This window comes from Myotis daubentonii, chromosome 11 (assembly GCF_963259705.1).
Source record: "Myotis daubentonii chromosome 11, mMyoDau2.1, whole genome shotgun sequence".
Classification (NCBI taxonomy): Eukaryota; Metazoa; Chordata; class Mammalia; order Chiroptera; family Vespertilionidae; genus Myotis; species Myotis daubentonii.
In genome coordinates, this window is record NC_081850.1 from 5,439,354 (window position 1) to 5,451,744 (window position 12,391).

At 50.9% G+C, this 12,391-nt stretch overlaps 1 protein-coding gene across 1 annotated transcript in view; it reads left to right on the forward strand.

Annotated features, from left to right (window-relative positions):
- The first annotated feature begins 317 nt into the window (after positions 1-317).
- SHC3 (SHC adaptor protein 3) overlaps positions 318-12,391 on the forward strand; it is a 149,594-nt gene continuing 137,520 nt past the window's right edge. Inside the window, exon 1 of the mRNA XM_059656370.1 lies at positions 318-1,280. Within this exon, the coding sequence (XP_059512353.1) occupies positions 822-1,280 (459 nt within the window). The 5' untranslated portion in view covers positions 318-821. The remainder of the gene's footprint in view (positions 1,281-12,391) is intronic.

Here is a 12,391-nt window from a genome sequence, read left to right on the forward strand (position 1 = left end):
CTTGTCATGGCTGCACTGTTGATTTGAAAAGAAAACCCCAGAAAGTTGGTATTTTTATGTACACTTGGGAGTGAATATTTCTCTCCCTTTTATTTTTTATTTTGCTATTTAACAATCCCTGTTTGCTTTCCAAATCAGAATTCATGAGGATCCGCTGGAGAGCTTATTCTTAAAAAGCCTTCGTCACATTTTAACGCGTCCCTGTCAGAACCTTACGGCTCACGCGGAAGGGCTGTGGGAGAGAAAGTCCTGGCATCATGGGCTTCATCAAGTTCCTCTCTCATCCGGGGAGGCTGGGCTTACCTCTGGTGCAAAAGCTACGTGGGGAGGCAGGGAGGTGAGAAATCAAAGGTTGGAAAGAAAGAGCTGGGAAGGTAGAAAAAGGAAATGTGAGAACTGATTGGCTCTGGCGTGCTGGTGGGTGTATGAGGTTTTCTTGTTCTTCTCTCTCTCTTTTCCCCGCAGGAAGTGATTTGCAGCGCTCACCGAGCCTTTGTTGAGAAGGGTCTCCGCTCGCAGTGAGTCACGCTTTTGCTGTGAGAGCCCGAGCAGCAGCTGGGCGCTTAGCAGAGGAAACTATGACTTTTGCAAAGCGAGCGCGCCGCCCTCGGCAGCCGGGTCCGGGGTCCGGGCTGCGCGGCCGCGGCGGCTCGGGGCGTTAGCGGTGGGAGGCCGGCGCCCCCTCCCGCACCCCGGACCCCGCCGCCGTCTGGGCCGCCGAGTCCGCTCTGGGGACCGCGGCACGCCTGCTATGCGCGGCATCCCGCGCCCGCGCCCGCACCTGCAGCGCCCGGGCGAATGCGGCGAGCCCACGGAGGGGCATGCTTCCACGCACCAAATACAACCGCTTCAGGAATGACTCGGTGACCTCGGTCGATGACCTTCTGCACAACCTGTCGGTGAGCGGCGGCAGCAAGGTCTCGGCGGCGCGCGCGGCCCCCGCGGCGGCGGCCCCCTACCTGGTGTCCGGAGACGCGCTGCGCAGGGCGCCGGACGATGGCTCCGGCAGCCTGGGTCACCTGCTCCACAAGGTGTCCCACCTGAAACTCGCCAGCTCGGGTCTCCGCGGCCTGTCGGCGGCCAGGGAGCGGGCGGGCGCCCGGCTCTCGGGCAGCTGCAGCGCGCCCAGCCTGGCCGCCCCGGACGGCAGCGCGCCCCCCGGCCCCCGCGCCCCGGCCATGCGCGCCGCCCGGAAGGGTCGGCCCGGGGACGAGCCGCCGCCCCGCGCGCCCCCCGCCAGCGACCAGGTGCTGGGGGCCGGAGTCACCTACGTCGTCAAGGTGGGTGCGGGCGCGGGCCGCCGGGTGGGGAAGCTCGGGTGTGGGTGCGGGCGCGTCCGCTCCGGGTGGGTCGCCTTGCAGGCCGGGAGGTGCGCACTCCTTCGCAGCCAGCTCTCCTGGCAGCGGGCAGCGGGCACCACAAACGCGCCCGCTGCGAATCCGAATCCTTTGGGAGAAGGTTTAAAAACGGTGACTTCACTCTGCCCTGGTTTCCCTTGGCCGCACTTCTCTGGCATAGCTTCACCACCTCGCTTTGCCAAGTGTACGGCCAGTGCCGCTCTGGCATGGGCCCTGTGCCTGGGAACTGTGCGCCAGGCCTACCTAGGACGCGGTGGACACCCTGGGAAGAACTGGGCAGCCCGTGATGAGCATGTCGGTGGCACGGCCTCTGCTGTGCTTGCCCAGGCAGCCGGGGGCTGGTTTCGGCCAGCATCTCCAGCCCCTCGTGGCGCAGGGAATGCTGTCTCGCTTTATATAAGACAGGCTGTACTTTCTCGCCCAGCAGGCTTTTCTTTGGTGTCTGCCCTCCATTACCCCGAAAGGTTTCGGTTGGCAGCAGCAGAAGGAAAATTTGGGACTGCCCACCCCCTCCCCACCCCCACTAGCTTCCAGTTCAACAAATGAGGGGGCTGAGCTGCAGGATCTGGAAAGATTTCCCCTCCAACAAAGAATTATAAGACTGTGTCCGGTGTGGCCTATAAAACCCCTCCCTTCTGCAAGTATTTTGTGATATTTAAGTAACAAATACCCTGCAGGGACCACCTGGCCTGCCCCCCTCTTGCAAAGGGCTGGCCCACATCCGGGCAGCTCTCCAGACCACGGGTGGGGCCGGGGCTGCATTATTTCAGTCTGGTCACCCCAAGGCACCACTTTTTATTTAAAAAGAAACAGAGAAACAAATCTGTCGCCACGGTGCTGCCCACTGAGGCACCCGCAGGCACCTCTGCGTACCGGCAGCAGATTTAGTTTGAAAATTCAACAAATCACAACTGCAAGCAAAATGTTGTATCTTGGTAATTTTGGAACCAAAATGTTAAAAGAAACAGTTAACTGTGTGGATTATCTTTAACTTTCTAAAAAGCACCGAAAAGGAAGGTGATCATTAGTGTTAAAAGTGGGGCCTGAAAAGCTGCTGTTTAATTTTTCTTCATCTACTAGTAGCTCTGCAAATCGGTTAATATATTTTACAAAAGGCACGTAGATCAGCATAAAGTATGCACATCTGGTTGAATTTGTTATAGCAGAAAAGATTTTTCTTGTATTCCTTCTTTAAAATATATAACCAGGAGCCCAAACCAAACCAAACCAAAAACCAAACCAAACAAAGCACCCTGACAGCTTCGAGTTGAAGCAATGATACCGGAATATATTACTTCCAGTTATTAGTATAACTGCTATCTCAAAAAAAAAAAAAAAGCTACAGTTAAAATAGACAAATCAATCAGGCGAAGCTTTCTATACCTGTCATGTTGAATGGAGAGGGTAGTTTTCAAGTGGAGGGAAAATTCTCAAAATTTTACCTTTAAAGTTTTCCTTTAAAAAGAAATCATTAAAAAAAATCATTCATCTTGGCTAAGTGCTTTGCTCTTGCTGTATGAAGAGTGAAAGTGCCCTGCGGGCCCGTTCTGTTGCTGTAGGTTGTGACACCCCAGCAGCAGTTACTGAAACAGGTGGAGAGCTGGGTCTGCTTTGTGGGGCCTCAAGGAAAGGGTTGCAGTGACCTGGGCTGCACTGCACGACTGGGCAGCGCGTGAGTCGTCACCTGGTCGGTCCTCAGCGGGGAACAGTGGAGTCGTGGGGCGAGAGGCTCAGGTTGCCCTGGAGAGCTTTGAAATCCCACAGCAAAGGCCCAACGCGCACATGCCTGACTCATGTGATCCCGTGGCCCTCTGTCGGCGCACATTTCCATAAAACCATGAACATACTTTCTTGAAAAAAATTACAAAACTGAAAAAGAAGGTGCCTTCATTTAGTCCTCTTGCTGATGTGTGAATAGTTTTGTTGGTATCCTTGCTTGTAAAGATCTCTGGTAGATAGAAAGGGGTCATCGTTCAACATCACTGTACATCAGTTGTAAAATCTAAAGGCTTAGGATTTGGGAAAGAACTTATTATTCTTTTTAAAAAATATATTTTTATTGATTTCAGAGAGGAAGGGATAGGGAGAGATAGAAACATCAATGATGACAGAGAATCATTGACTGGGGCCTCCTGCACTGCACGCCCCACACTGGGGATCGAGCCTGCAGCCCAGGCATGTGCCCTTGGGCAGAATGGAACCTGGGACCCTTCAGTCTGAAGGACGGTGCTCTATCCACTGAGCCAAACCAGCCAAGGCTATTCATCTTGATTTAAATTTATTTCTAAATTGAGCAAAACTCCCAAATGATTTTCGGTTTCCTGGAAAATTCATGTGCTGTATAAGCGTAGTTCTCACTTATAGAAATGCCTGCCTACAATTTGACGATATTAAACACAGATTTATTATTCCAAAATATTTCAACTTAATTCAGTAAAGTAGAAACTGTGAAACACGGAGGCCTGGCAGGCTTGGAGCGTCTTTGGAAGAGCAGGTGGTATTCCACTTAGAGAGGCTGTACAGGTTTAAAGTGGACGAGGAAGGTTGGACACACACAGCCTCCAGGTTTGTACCTTTGTACCCCCCCCCCCCCCCGACACTGGCTTTTTCTTTTGGTGACATGAAAGGGAAAGAACAAGAAAATACGGCCTTGACAGGAAAGGAAAATCCAGCCACAAAGAAGAATGAATATTTTCGTTACAATTCCATTTGGGAACTATTTTAAATTTGTACCAGAAAGCTGATAGAACTATGAAGCATTGATCACGCTGCTGCTCACCTTCAAATTCTATTGCCCGAGAATCCAAGCTGGCTAGGGCCCCAAGTGCCCCTGGGGGCTGTGGCTGGTCTTTAGCAGGTTTCAAAGGCAATATTCAGGGGCACCACACACACCACGAACGCACACCCACAGGCACAGAGCAAGCGGCTGAGGAAGGAGAGCAGCTGGGGGTCAGTTCTTAAGGACGGCCACTGGCAGAGGTAAAAAGCTGTCTGAAGACGGGCATGGCTTTGAGGTTCAGCCTTGACCCTGCCTGATGGGAGGCAACACGGTGGGCTGCACAGGGGTGAGCCCTCAGTTCTGGGGGTCCCCAAAAGAAGGGCTTCTCTTTATATCACGTCACACCACAGATGCAAAACAGGGTAAGAAGTGGCCAGACTTAGGACCGACTGGAGTGCTCACGGCAGGAATCCGGAGGCCGTGTGAAAAGCACCAGCGGAGGGAGGGTGGGTCGCGCCAGGTCCACGGCCTGCGGTGCCCGCCTTCACCGACAGCCTCAGTCACGGGCTGTTTCCAGGAGAATTTACCGAAGAGCCGCTGCACTCTTCCTGGTGTGCCGAGTGCCCTTCTTTTGGAACGATGGCCTTGCTCTTACAAGAACTCTTTAAAAGTTATTATTTTTTTTATTTGTGATCTGATGATATTAGGGTGGTATAAATTACTCATTTATTTATAAGTGTTCTATTGCTCTTTATAGATGGTCTTTATAAGCTGCACTTACTCTAAAACTTATTTATTCTTCGTTTGTATTTTTATAGACACTTGCCTCTGTGTCTAGAAAAGTATCTTAAATCTTCTTTTTCTTAGCACTACATTCCTTCCGTGACTGTGAGCAGAGGCCACACTAAACAGTCGTCAGCAAATTATTTCCAAGACAGCCTGCATATAGTGTTATGGTGGGATTGATTAAAATTTATTTTAATTCTAGATTAAAAAATTATTCCTTGATGTAAAGTAGAACTTTAAGAATTGTATTTTTTCTTAAAAGTATTGAAAACTCTCATAATATGGGTGGCTTACATGTAAATATTGTCCAAATGGTTTGAAAATAGTTTAAAATATTCCTTTGCGATTAATAGACAGAATTCTTAATTTGATCTGGAAATATCACACACATACTACACCATACAAACACAGCACACACTTACCACACAATATAAACATACACACATACACACATCACATACCCACAACACACACCATATACATCACACACCATAACATACACACACTACACCTTACCCATAACACACACATACACCATACACACCCCATATATGCGACAGACCATACACATACACACACACCATGCTCCCTGCAACCCTACACTACCCCCCACATACACTCCTTCCACACACACCACACCACACACACAGGAACAACTTGTGATGACTGCACTGTCGCTATTTTCTTTCTTTTCTTTTAAAATATATTTTTATTGATTTCAGAAAAGAAGGGAGAGGGGGAGAGAAACATCAATGATGAGAATCATTGATCGGCTGCCTCCTGCATGCCCCCATGCTAAGGATGGAGCCCTTAACCTGGGCATGTGCCCTGACTGGGAATTGAACCATGACCTCCTGGTTCATAGGTCAACTCTCAATCACTGAACCACACTAGCTGGGTACTATTTTCTTTCATGTTAAAAAATCGCAAATGCCACATTAAAATACCTGATTATATCATCCATTTCTTTTATATTCAAGCTTAAGAGAAAATAATTCTGAAAGATAAGCTGCTGATAAAAGTTAATCCTCTGAAAAGTAAACTTCCTGCTCCTCTCCCTCCCCACTGTGTGGTCTTGGAGCAGATGCCCTGTGTTTGGGGAAGGTCTGATAAAGCCTGGTAGCAGGATCTGGCTGGAGAGGACCACTGGCTGCCTTTCTTGTCTGCTCAAACCCCCTGCACTGACCTCAGTGGACCCAGCAGTGCTGCGAAGAGGTGGGGATTTCTCCTGCAGAGATGAGGACTCAGGGCTCCAGGGACAGCAGCCCCAGGGAATGGGGGTGGGAGCTTCCCTTCTGGCATTTTCTCACATCTCACTTGCCCCGGCTGGAGGTAGCTAGTGCATCTGTGGAGTCTGGCCCTGGGATCTGGGCTCAGCCTGGCCTTGCTGCTGCACAGCTTGTCTGCCAGCCCGCCACCTTGCAGCGGTGTCCGGGGACTCTGGCCCTGATGCCAGGCTCCCGCAGGAAACTAGGCAACTGGGAGCCGGCAGAAGGGAGAGCTGAGGGTGGAGCTGGGCCTCACCTTGTTGTTGGGTCCCCGATGCCCTGGGCAGGATCGGAATCACTGAAACCCTCCGAGCCAAGGCTTTCTGAGAAACATGTTCAGAGCTCGCTGCTTGCATGCTGCCCGCCTGAATCCAGAGCCATCCTGGAGTGTCAGCTGAATGTGTTGTTTCCCAAAGTGGGCACCCTCAAAGGGCCTTCCCTCACTGCCGGCTCCCGAGTAGGCACAAAGAGAAGCAACAGTGTCATTCAAACCCCGAGTATCAAATCCCATTCACGCTGGTTGTTTGGCGTCTAGACCAGGGGTGGGCGAACTTTTTGACTCGAGGGCCACAATGGGTTCTTAAACTGGACCGGAGGGCCGGAACAAAAGCATGGATGGAGTGTTTGTGTGAACTAATATAAATTCAAAGTGAACATCATTCCATAAAAGGGTACGTTCTTTTTTGTTTTGTTTTAGTTTTATTCATTTCAAATGGGCCGGATCTGGCCCGCGGGCCGTAGTTTGCCCACGGCTGGTCTAGACTATGGATGATGTGTTTAATATGATTGCTTTTCGCTTTGCAAATATGAAACATTGCTCATGCCACTTGCCCAAATAAAACCTGCAAGAATCACGGCCCGGTTCTTGCCTGTTGAAGAGCTGGCCCTTAGGCTGTTTCCCAGCGGAAATAGCACGTAACCCAGCTCCCGATGTTTCACCCACAGAGCGACCCCGTGCTCACCTGTTGGGCTAAAGCCATGAAAGCAGGGCCATGCTCTTTGTGTGACGAGCCGGCCCTCAGGGACAGGTCCCCTCCGGCCAGAGGACAGTGTGTGCACACTTGGGACTGCTGGCCGTGGCACGTTGGGTCCTGAAGAGCCTTACCCTGTAGAGCTTGGCAGTCCCCCTCTCATCTCCTTTCCCTTGGTCTCAGCTGGGACCCTCTGAGCTTCCCCAGCAGCAAGCTGCTGCTCAGTCTGTCCCCACAGCCTGTCAGCAGGAAAGGAGCCTGCCTGCCCCGGGGTCCTGGGGGAGGTGTGGGGTTGAACAGGCATCATCCCCAGCATTGAATCCTTCCTATGAGGCGGGAATGGCCAGAGGAACAGCCTTGGGAGGCTGGGCCCCACGCCAGGATGGACCCACACCCCCAACTCTAACCCCGGACACTGCCTGCCCACCTTCTCTTGCTTCGCAGTCCGCATGCTTGCGATGCCACCCGCTGGTTCTTTAGTAAACCTTCCTTTATAAAATGTCAACATTTGTTATGGAGATTTTTCAAACATACATGCAGCATACAAAACATGTCAACATCAAAATCAATGAGAATGGTCTAAGGGGCCTGCAGGCACCCTGCACCCAGCTTCAACGGGGTCGCTTTATGGCCATCAGCACCCTTCTGCACCCCTGCCTCCCCAATGTGTGCAGGGCCATGGGGCCTCCTGCCTCAGTGCTCAGGCAGAACTCAAGTTTTTGATGAATACGTTGCAGATTGGGCTTAATAGCAGTTCCAAATATGGCAGCGCACGCGCAGCGCTCCCAGCAGCTAGGAGTCCTGGGAATGCTGGTAGGAGGCGGAGCACCCTGAGCCAGCGGTGGTGACACTGGGCAGCCTGAGGTGACGGGGTGGGAGCCTCACCCTCCCTCCCGGCCCAGGCGCCCCTCTAGCAACAAGGCCATCCTTTCAGAAGTGGCTGCCCTCCCGAATTACTTTACCGTTAGTGCACTCTCCGGTTCTCCAGAGAAGGGAGCAGAGAAGGGCATCTGCGTAGAAGAGATTTGCTCGGAGGGATTCTCCCATGGTTATGCAGGCGGCTGAGCCTCAGGGTGCAGGCTCAAGACCCAGGAGGAGCCCCTGTTTCCGGTTGAGCCTGGAGTCGGGGAAAGGCCGTATCTCAGCTGGAAGACCATTAGGCAGGAAGAATTCTCGTCCTTGGGGGAAGGTCAGCCTTATTCTATCCAGGCCTTCAGCTGATCGTGTGAGGCTCACCTACATGGGGAGGGTAAGCTGCGCTGCTCAGTCTATTGATTTACCTCATCCTCACAGAAACGAGTCAGGTTTCACCAAATAGTGGGCGTCTCGGGCCCAGCCACGCTGACACAAGACATGAACCTCACAAGTGAATGCACACACTCTTGAAGTCGTATCTAGAGTGACCACCAGCTGACCCCAAACACTTATGGAGATTCAGAGTCCCTGGAATAATGGAGACGAGGGAGAGAAGCTAGGAAACAGCTGGCCTGGAAGAATCTCAGATTGCCTCATCTCTCCTGTGGGCGCCCGATGGAAAACCATTTGAAAATTCCTCAGGTTTACTGTGGGTGGACATTGAATGAGGGCCCAGGGCATGAGACAGATGAACTATGACCCCTGCTCACAAGGAGACACGTGGCGGCCCCCATGCCTCCCGGAATGCAGCCCCACACCTGACCCTGTCACCCAGGTAGGAGCGAGCCCCTGGTGGCCACTGTCTGTGTCCGTGATCCGGAAGCTCAGCCAGGGACACAGGCCAGGATGGAAGACAGGTGTTTCTAGGTTCGGGTGTGTCAGCACTGAAAGGAACAGCCATGAGCTGTTTTTCTAATTTGTAAATAATAACAGTTTACAGATGCAGCTCCCTCGGTTTGAGGTTGCCCTTAGGATTTTAAAAAGGGGTTATGGTGTGTGCGTCTATTTGTTACCTAGAGCAACTTAGGAGGAGCAGTGCAGCTTCCTAGAGATGGAAGCCGCCTGGGCTGGGCCCTCCCAGGAGGCCAGGCTTTGGGTGGACAATCTGTGGTCAGGGGGCCCGGGCCCTGGGCCAGAGGAGCTGGTGCCGAGCACCCTGGCTTCCATGCTGAGAAGCTTCTGTCTGTTGTCCACGTCCACGTGACTGCTGGAAGCTGGGCCCGTTCCGCTTGGTTGCCTCTGGCCCTTCCTGCCCCCTCACCTTCTCCAGCCCTGTCCAGACCACCCTCTGGTTGGAGACACCGCCTTTTAAAGGTTTGCTGTTTGCAAGGCCGTGGTGGCTGTACTGTCTAAAGAACCGAGCTGGAGTTTTCCACTGGAAGTAGCAACCCTGAGACACATAAAACCTTGTTTGTAGAGTCTTATTTATTCACGGGGGAGGGGAAGGTAAGATTCATCAAGTGATGGTCCGGAAGGAAGGTTCTGCCCCATGGCCCCCACTCCCACTCCTGTCTGTGAACCACCTGGGCTAAGGCCCAGGGCTGGGCGCTGGCGAGCGGTTCACCCCTGGCTCTGTGGACAGAAACCGCATGCTTGGCGGCGCTGTGGTGGGAGTAACCACTGCCCCACCTCCTGGCGGGGGAGGGTGTGCAGCAACACGGCGTTAGCTCCTGGAGTGTAGATGACGGTAAAGTGCCACACGGTGGTCAGGGAGTGTTGAAGTTTTAAGTATTTATTACCTTTTTAAAATTAATAATTTATTTTGCTAGACCCCCTCCTTAGGTCTCTTGCACCTTAAACAGCCTCCCTCCACATACCCATTCTTCCCTCTCATACCCCATTCTTCCTCATTCACTTCCTCTCCTTATCCACGCCGACATGCAGCAATTGGCTTTGGATAAATGGACGGTGACTGGGAGAGATTCTTCCATGAGCCCCTAATTATAAAATCTCAACCCCATCCACTCTGCCTCTGCCTGCCCCGCCCGCAGCGCCCGCACTGCTGGCCCACAGCATCTCTCAGGCCCCAGCACCTGTCCTGGAGATGCTTCCCCCTTTGGCTCTGTGCAGCCCTCTCTTCTTCTCACTGCTGGTTCCAGATGGTTTGTGAACAGTCTTACCTCTCCAGGCCCCTACTCATTAATTTACTCCTGTTAATATGCTAATCAGTTATTTCAACTAGTGTTGGTTGAGTTTATCGAGGAGGCCTGTCCCAGGGGTGGGGACAAAGGTGAATTAAGTAGGCATGCTTCCTGCTCTTTTGGCGTCAGTGGAGGAGACAGAGGAGAGGAAAAACTGGGACCACATTGGTGGTGGGATGCGGAAGTCAGGGATGGCTTCTCCAAAGAGCTGCGGAAAGGGAATCCCAAATGACGCATGGGAATGATCCAGGATGATGGGTGGAACAGGTGTGCAGGTGTGTTAGTGAGTGAGTATGTATGTTTGGGTCCATTTCAGGAGGGGGTTGGGAACTGAGAGTGTCCAGCGTGGCTGGCTGGAGTGTATTGCATTAGGGGAAGCTTAATTGCATTAGAGGTCCTAAGAGGGAGGCCAGTGCCAAGCAAATGCAGTGGAAGCCACTGGAAACTTTGGAAAGATTATTCTATCTTCTTCATGGAGAACAGATTGGAAAGTCAGGAAAGAAAATAGAGGCAATTAGGAGACAATTAGGAGGGGTGATGGTGGCTTGGACCAGTGTCATGGCCAAAGGCCAGCGGCTTACATTGAGCCCAGATCCGTATCCCTTACTGTCTGTGCAACACACCCACCCACTGTTTCACGTGCCCTTTTTTTTTTTTTTTTTTCCTGTTCTTCATTTTATTTTTTTTTTATTTTTTTTTAATTAAATCTTTATTGTTCAGATTATTACATTTGTTCCTTTTTTTTCCCCCCATAACTCCCCTCCTCCCAGTTCCCGCCCCACCCTCCGCCCTCACTCCCCACCCACTGTCCTCATCCATAGGTGCACGATTTTTGTCCAGTCTCTTCCCACATCTCCCACACCCCTTTCCCCACCAAGAATAGTCAGTCCATTCCCTTTCTATGTCCCTGATTCTATTATAATCAACAGTTCATTTTGTTCATCAGATTATTTATTCACTTGATTCTTAGATTCACTTGTTGATAGATGCATATTTGTTGTTCATAATTTGTATCTTTACCTTTTTCTTCCTCTTCCTCTTCTTAAAGGATACCTTTCAGCATTTCATATAATCCTGGTTTGGTGGTGATGAACTCCTTTAGCTTTTCCTTATCTGTGAAGCTCTTTATCTGACCTTCAATTCTGAATGATAGCTTTGCTGGATAAAGTAATCTTGGTTGTAGGTTCTTGGTATTCATCACTTTGAATATTTCTTGCCACTCCCTTCTGGCCTGCAAAGTTTCTGTTGAGAAATCAGCTGACAGTCGTATGGGTATTCCCTTGTAGGTAACTGAGTTTCTTTCTCTTGCTGTTTTTAAGATTCTCTCTTTATCTTTTGCTCTTGGCATTTTAATGATGATGTGTCTTGGTGTGGTCCTCTTTGGATTCCTTTTGTTTGGGGTTCTTCGCGCTTCTTGGACCTGTAAGTCCATTTCTTTCACCAGGTGGGGGAAGTTTTCTGTCATTATTTCTTCAAATAGGTTTTCAATATCTTGCTCTCTCTCATCTTCTGGCACCCCTATAATTCTGATGTTGGTACGCTTGAAGCTGTCCCAGAGGCTCCTTACACTATCCTCGCATTTTTGGATTCTTTTTTCATTTTGCTTTTCTGGTTGGATGTTTTTTGCTTCCTCGCATTTCAAATCATTGACTTGATTCTTGCGCTCCTCTGGTCTGCTGTCGGGCGTCTGTATAATGTTCGTTATTTCAGTCCGTGTATGCTTAATTTCTAGTTGGTTCCCCAATATAAGATCGAGGGTCTTATTAGTTTTTGTGTAGAGCTCATTAAGTTTATCGGCAGCTTCTAAACAGTTCTTGAGAGACCTTAAAAGTGTGGTTCTGAACTCTATTTCTTCCATTGACAATTTTGTCCTGTTTCTTTGTCTCCGCATTTTGTTATGCTTCCTTGGTGCACCCCCTAGTGGTCTTTGTTCGCAGTCTTATAGATAAATCTTGATTGTTGTAGCTAATTCCAGGGAGGGTTTGACCTCCAGGCCAAGTGGCTATGAGAATCAGCTGTGTCAGTAGTGAGAGAACTTCTGTCCTCTAGGGAGGTGCTAATCTAGCCTTTGCCTGAGGCTATCCGGCAAATGCCTGTGCGCAGGGCTTGGGGGGGGGGGGGCGGGTCGAACAGGATCAACAGGGTGGGCCAGAGAGAGCAGTTATGGCGGCTCTCAGTCCTGTCCCCAGGGGCTCTGCCTCTCTGAGTCCCAGCACCGGCTGCAAAGCTCGGA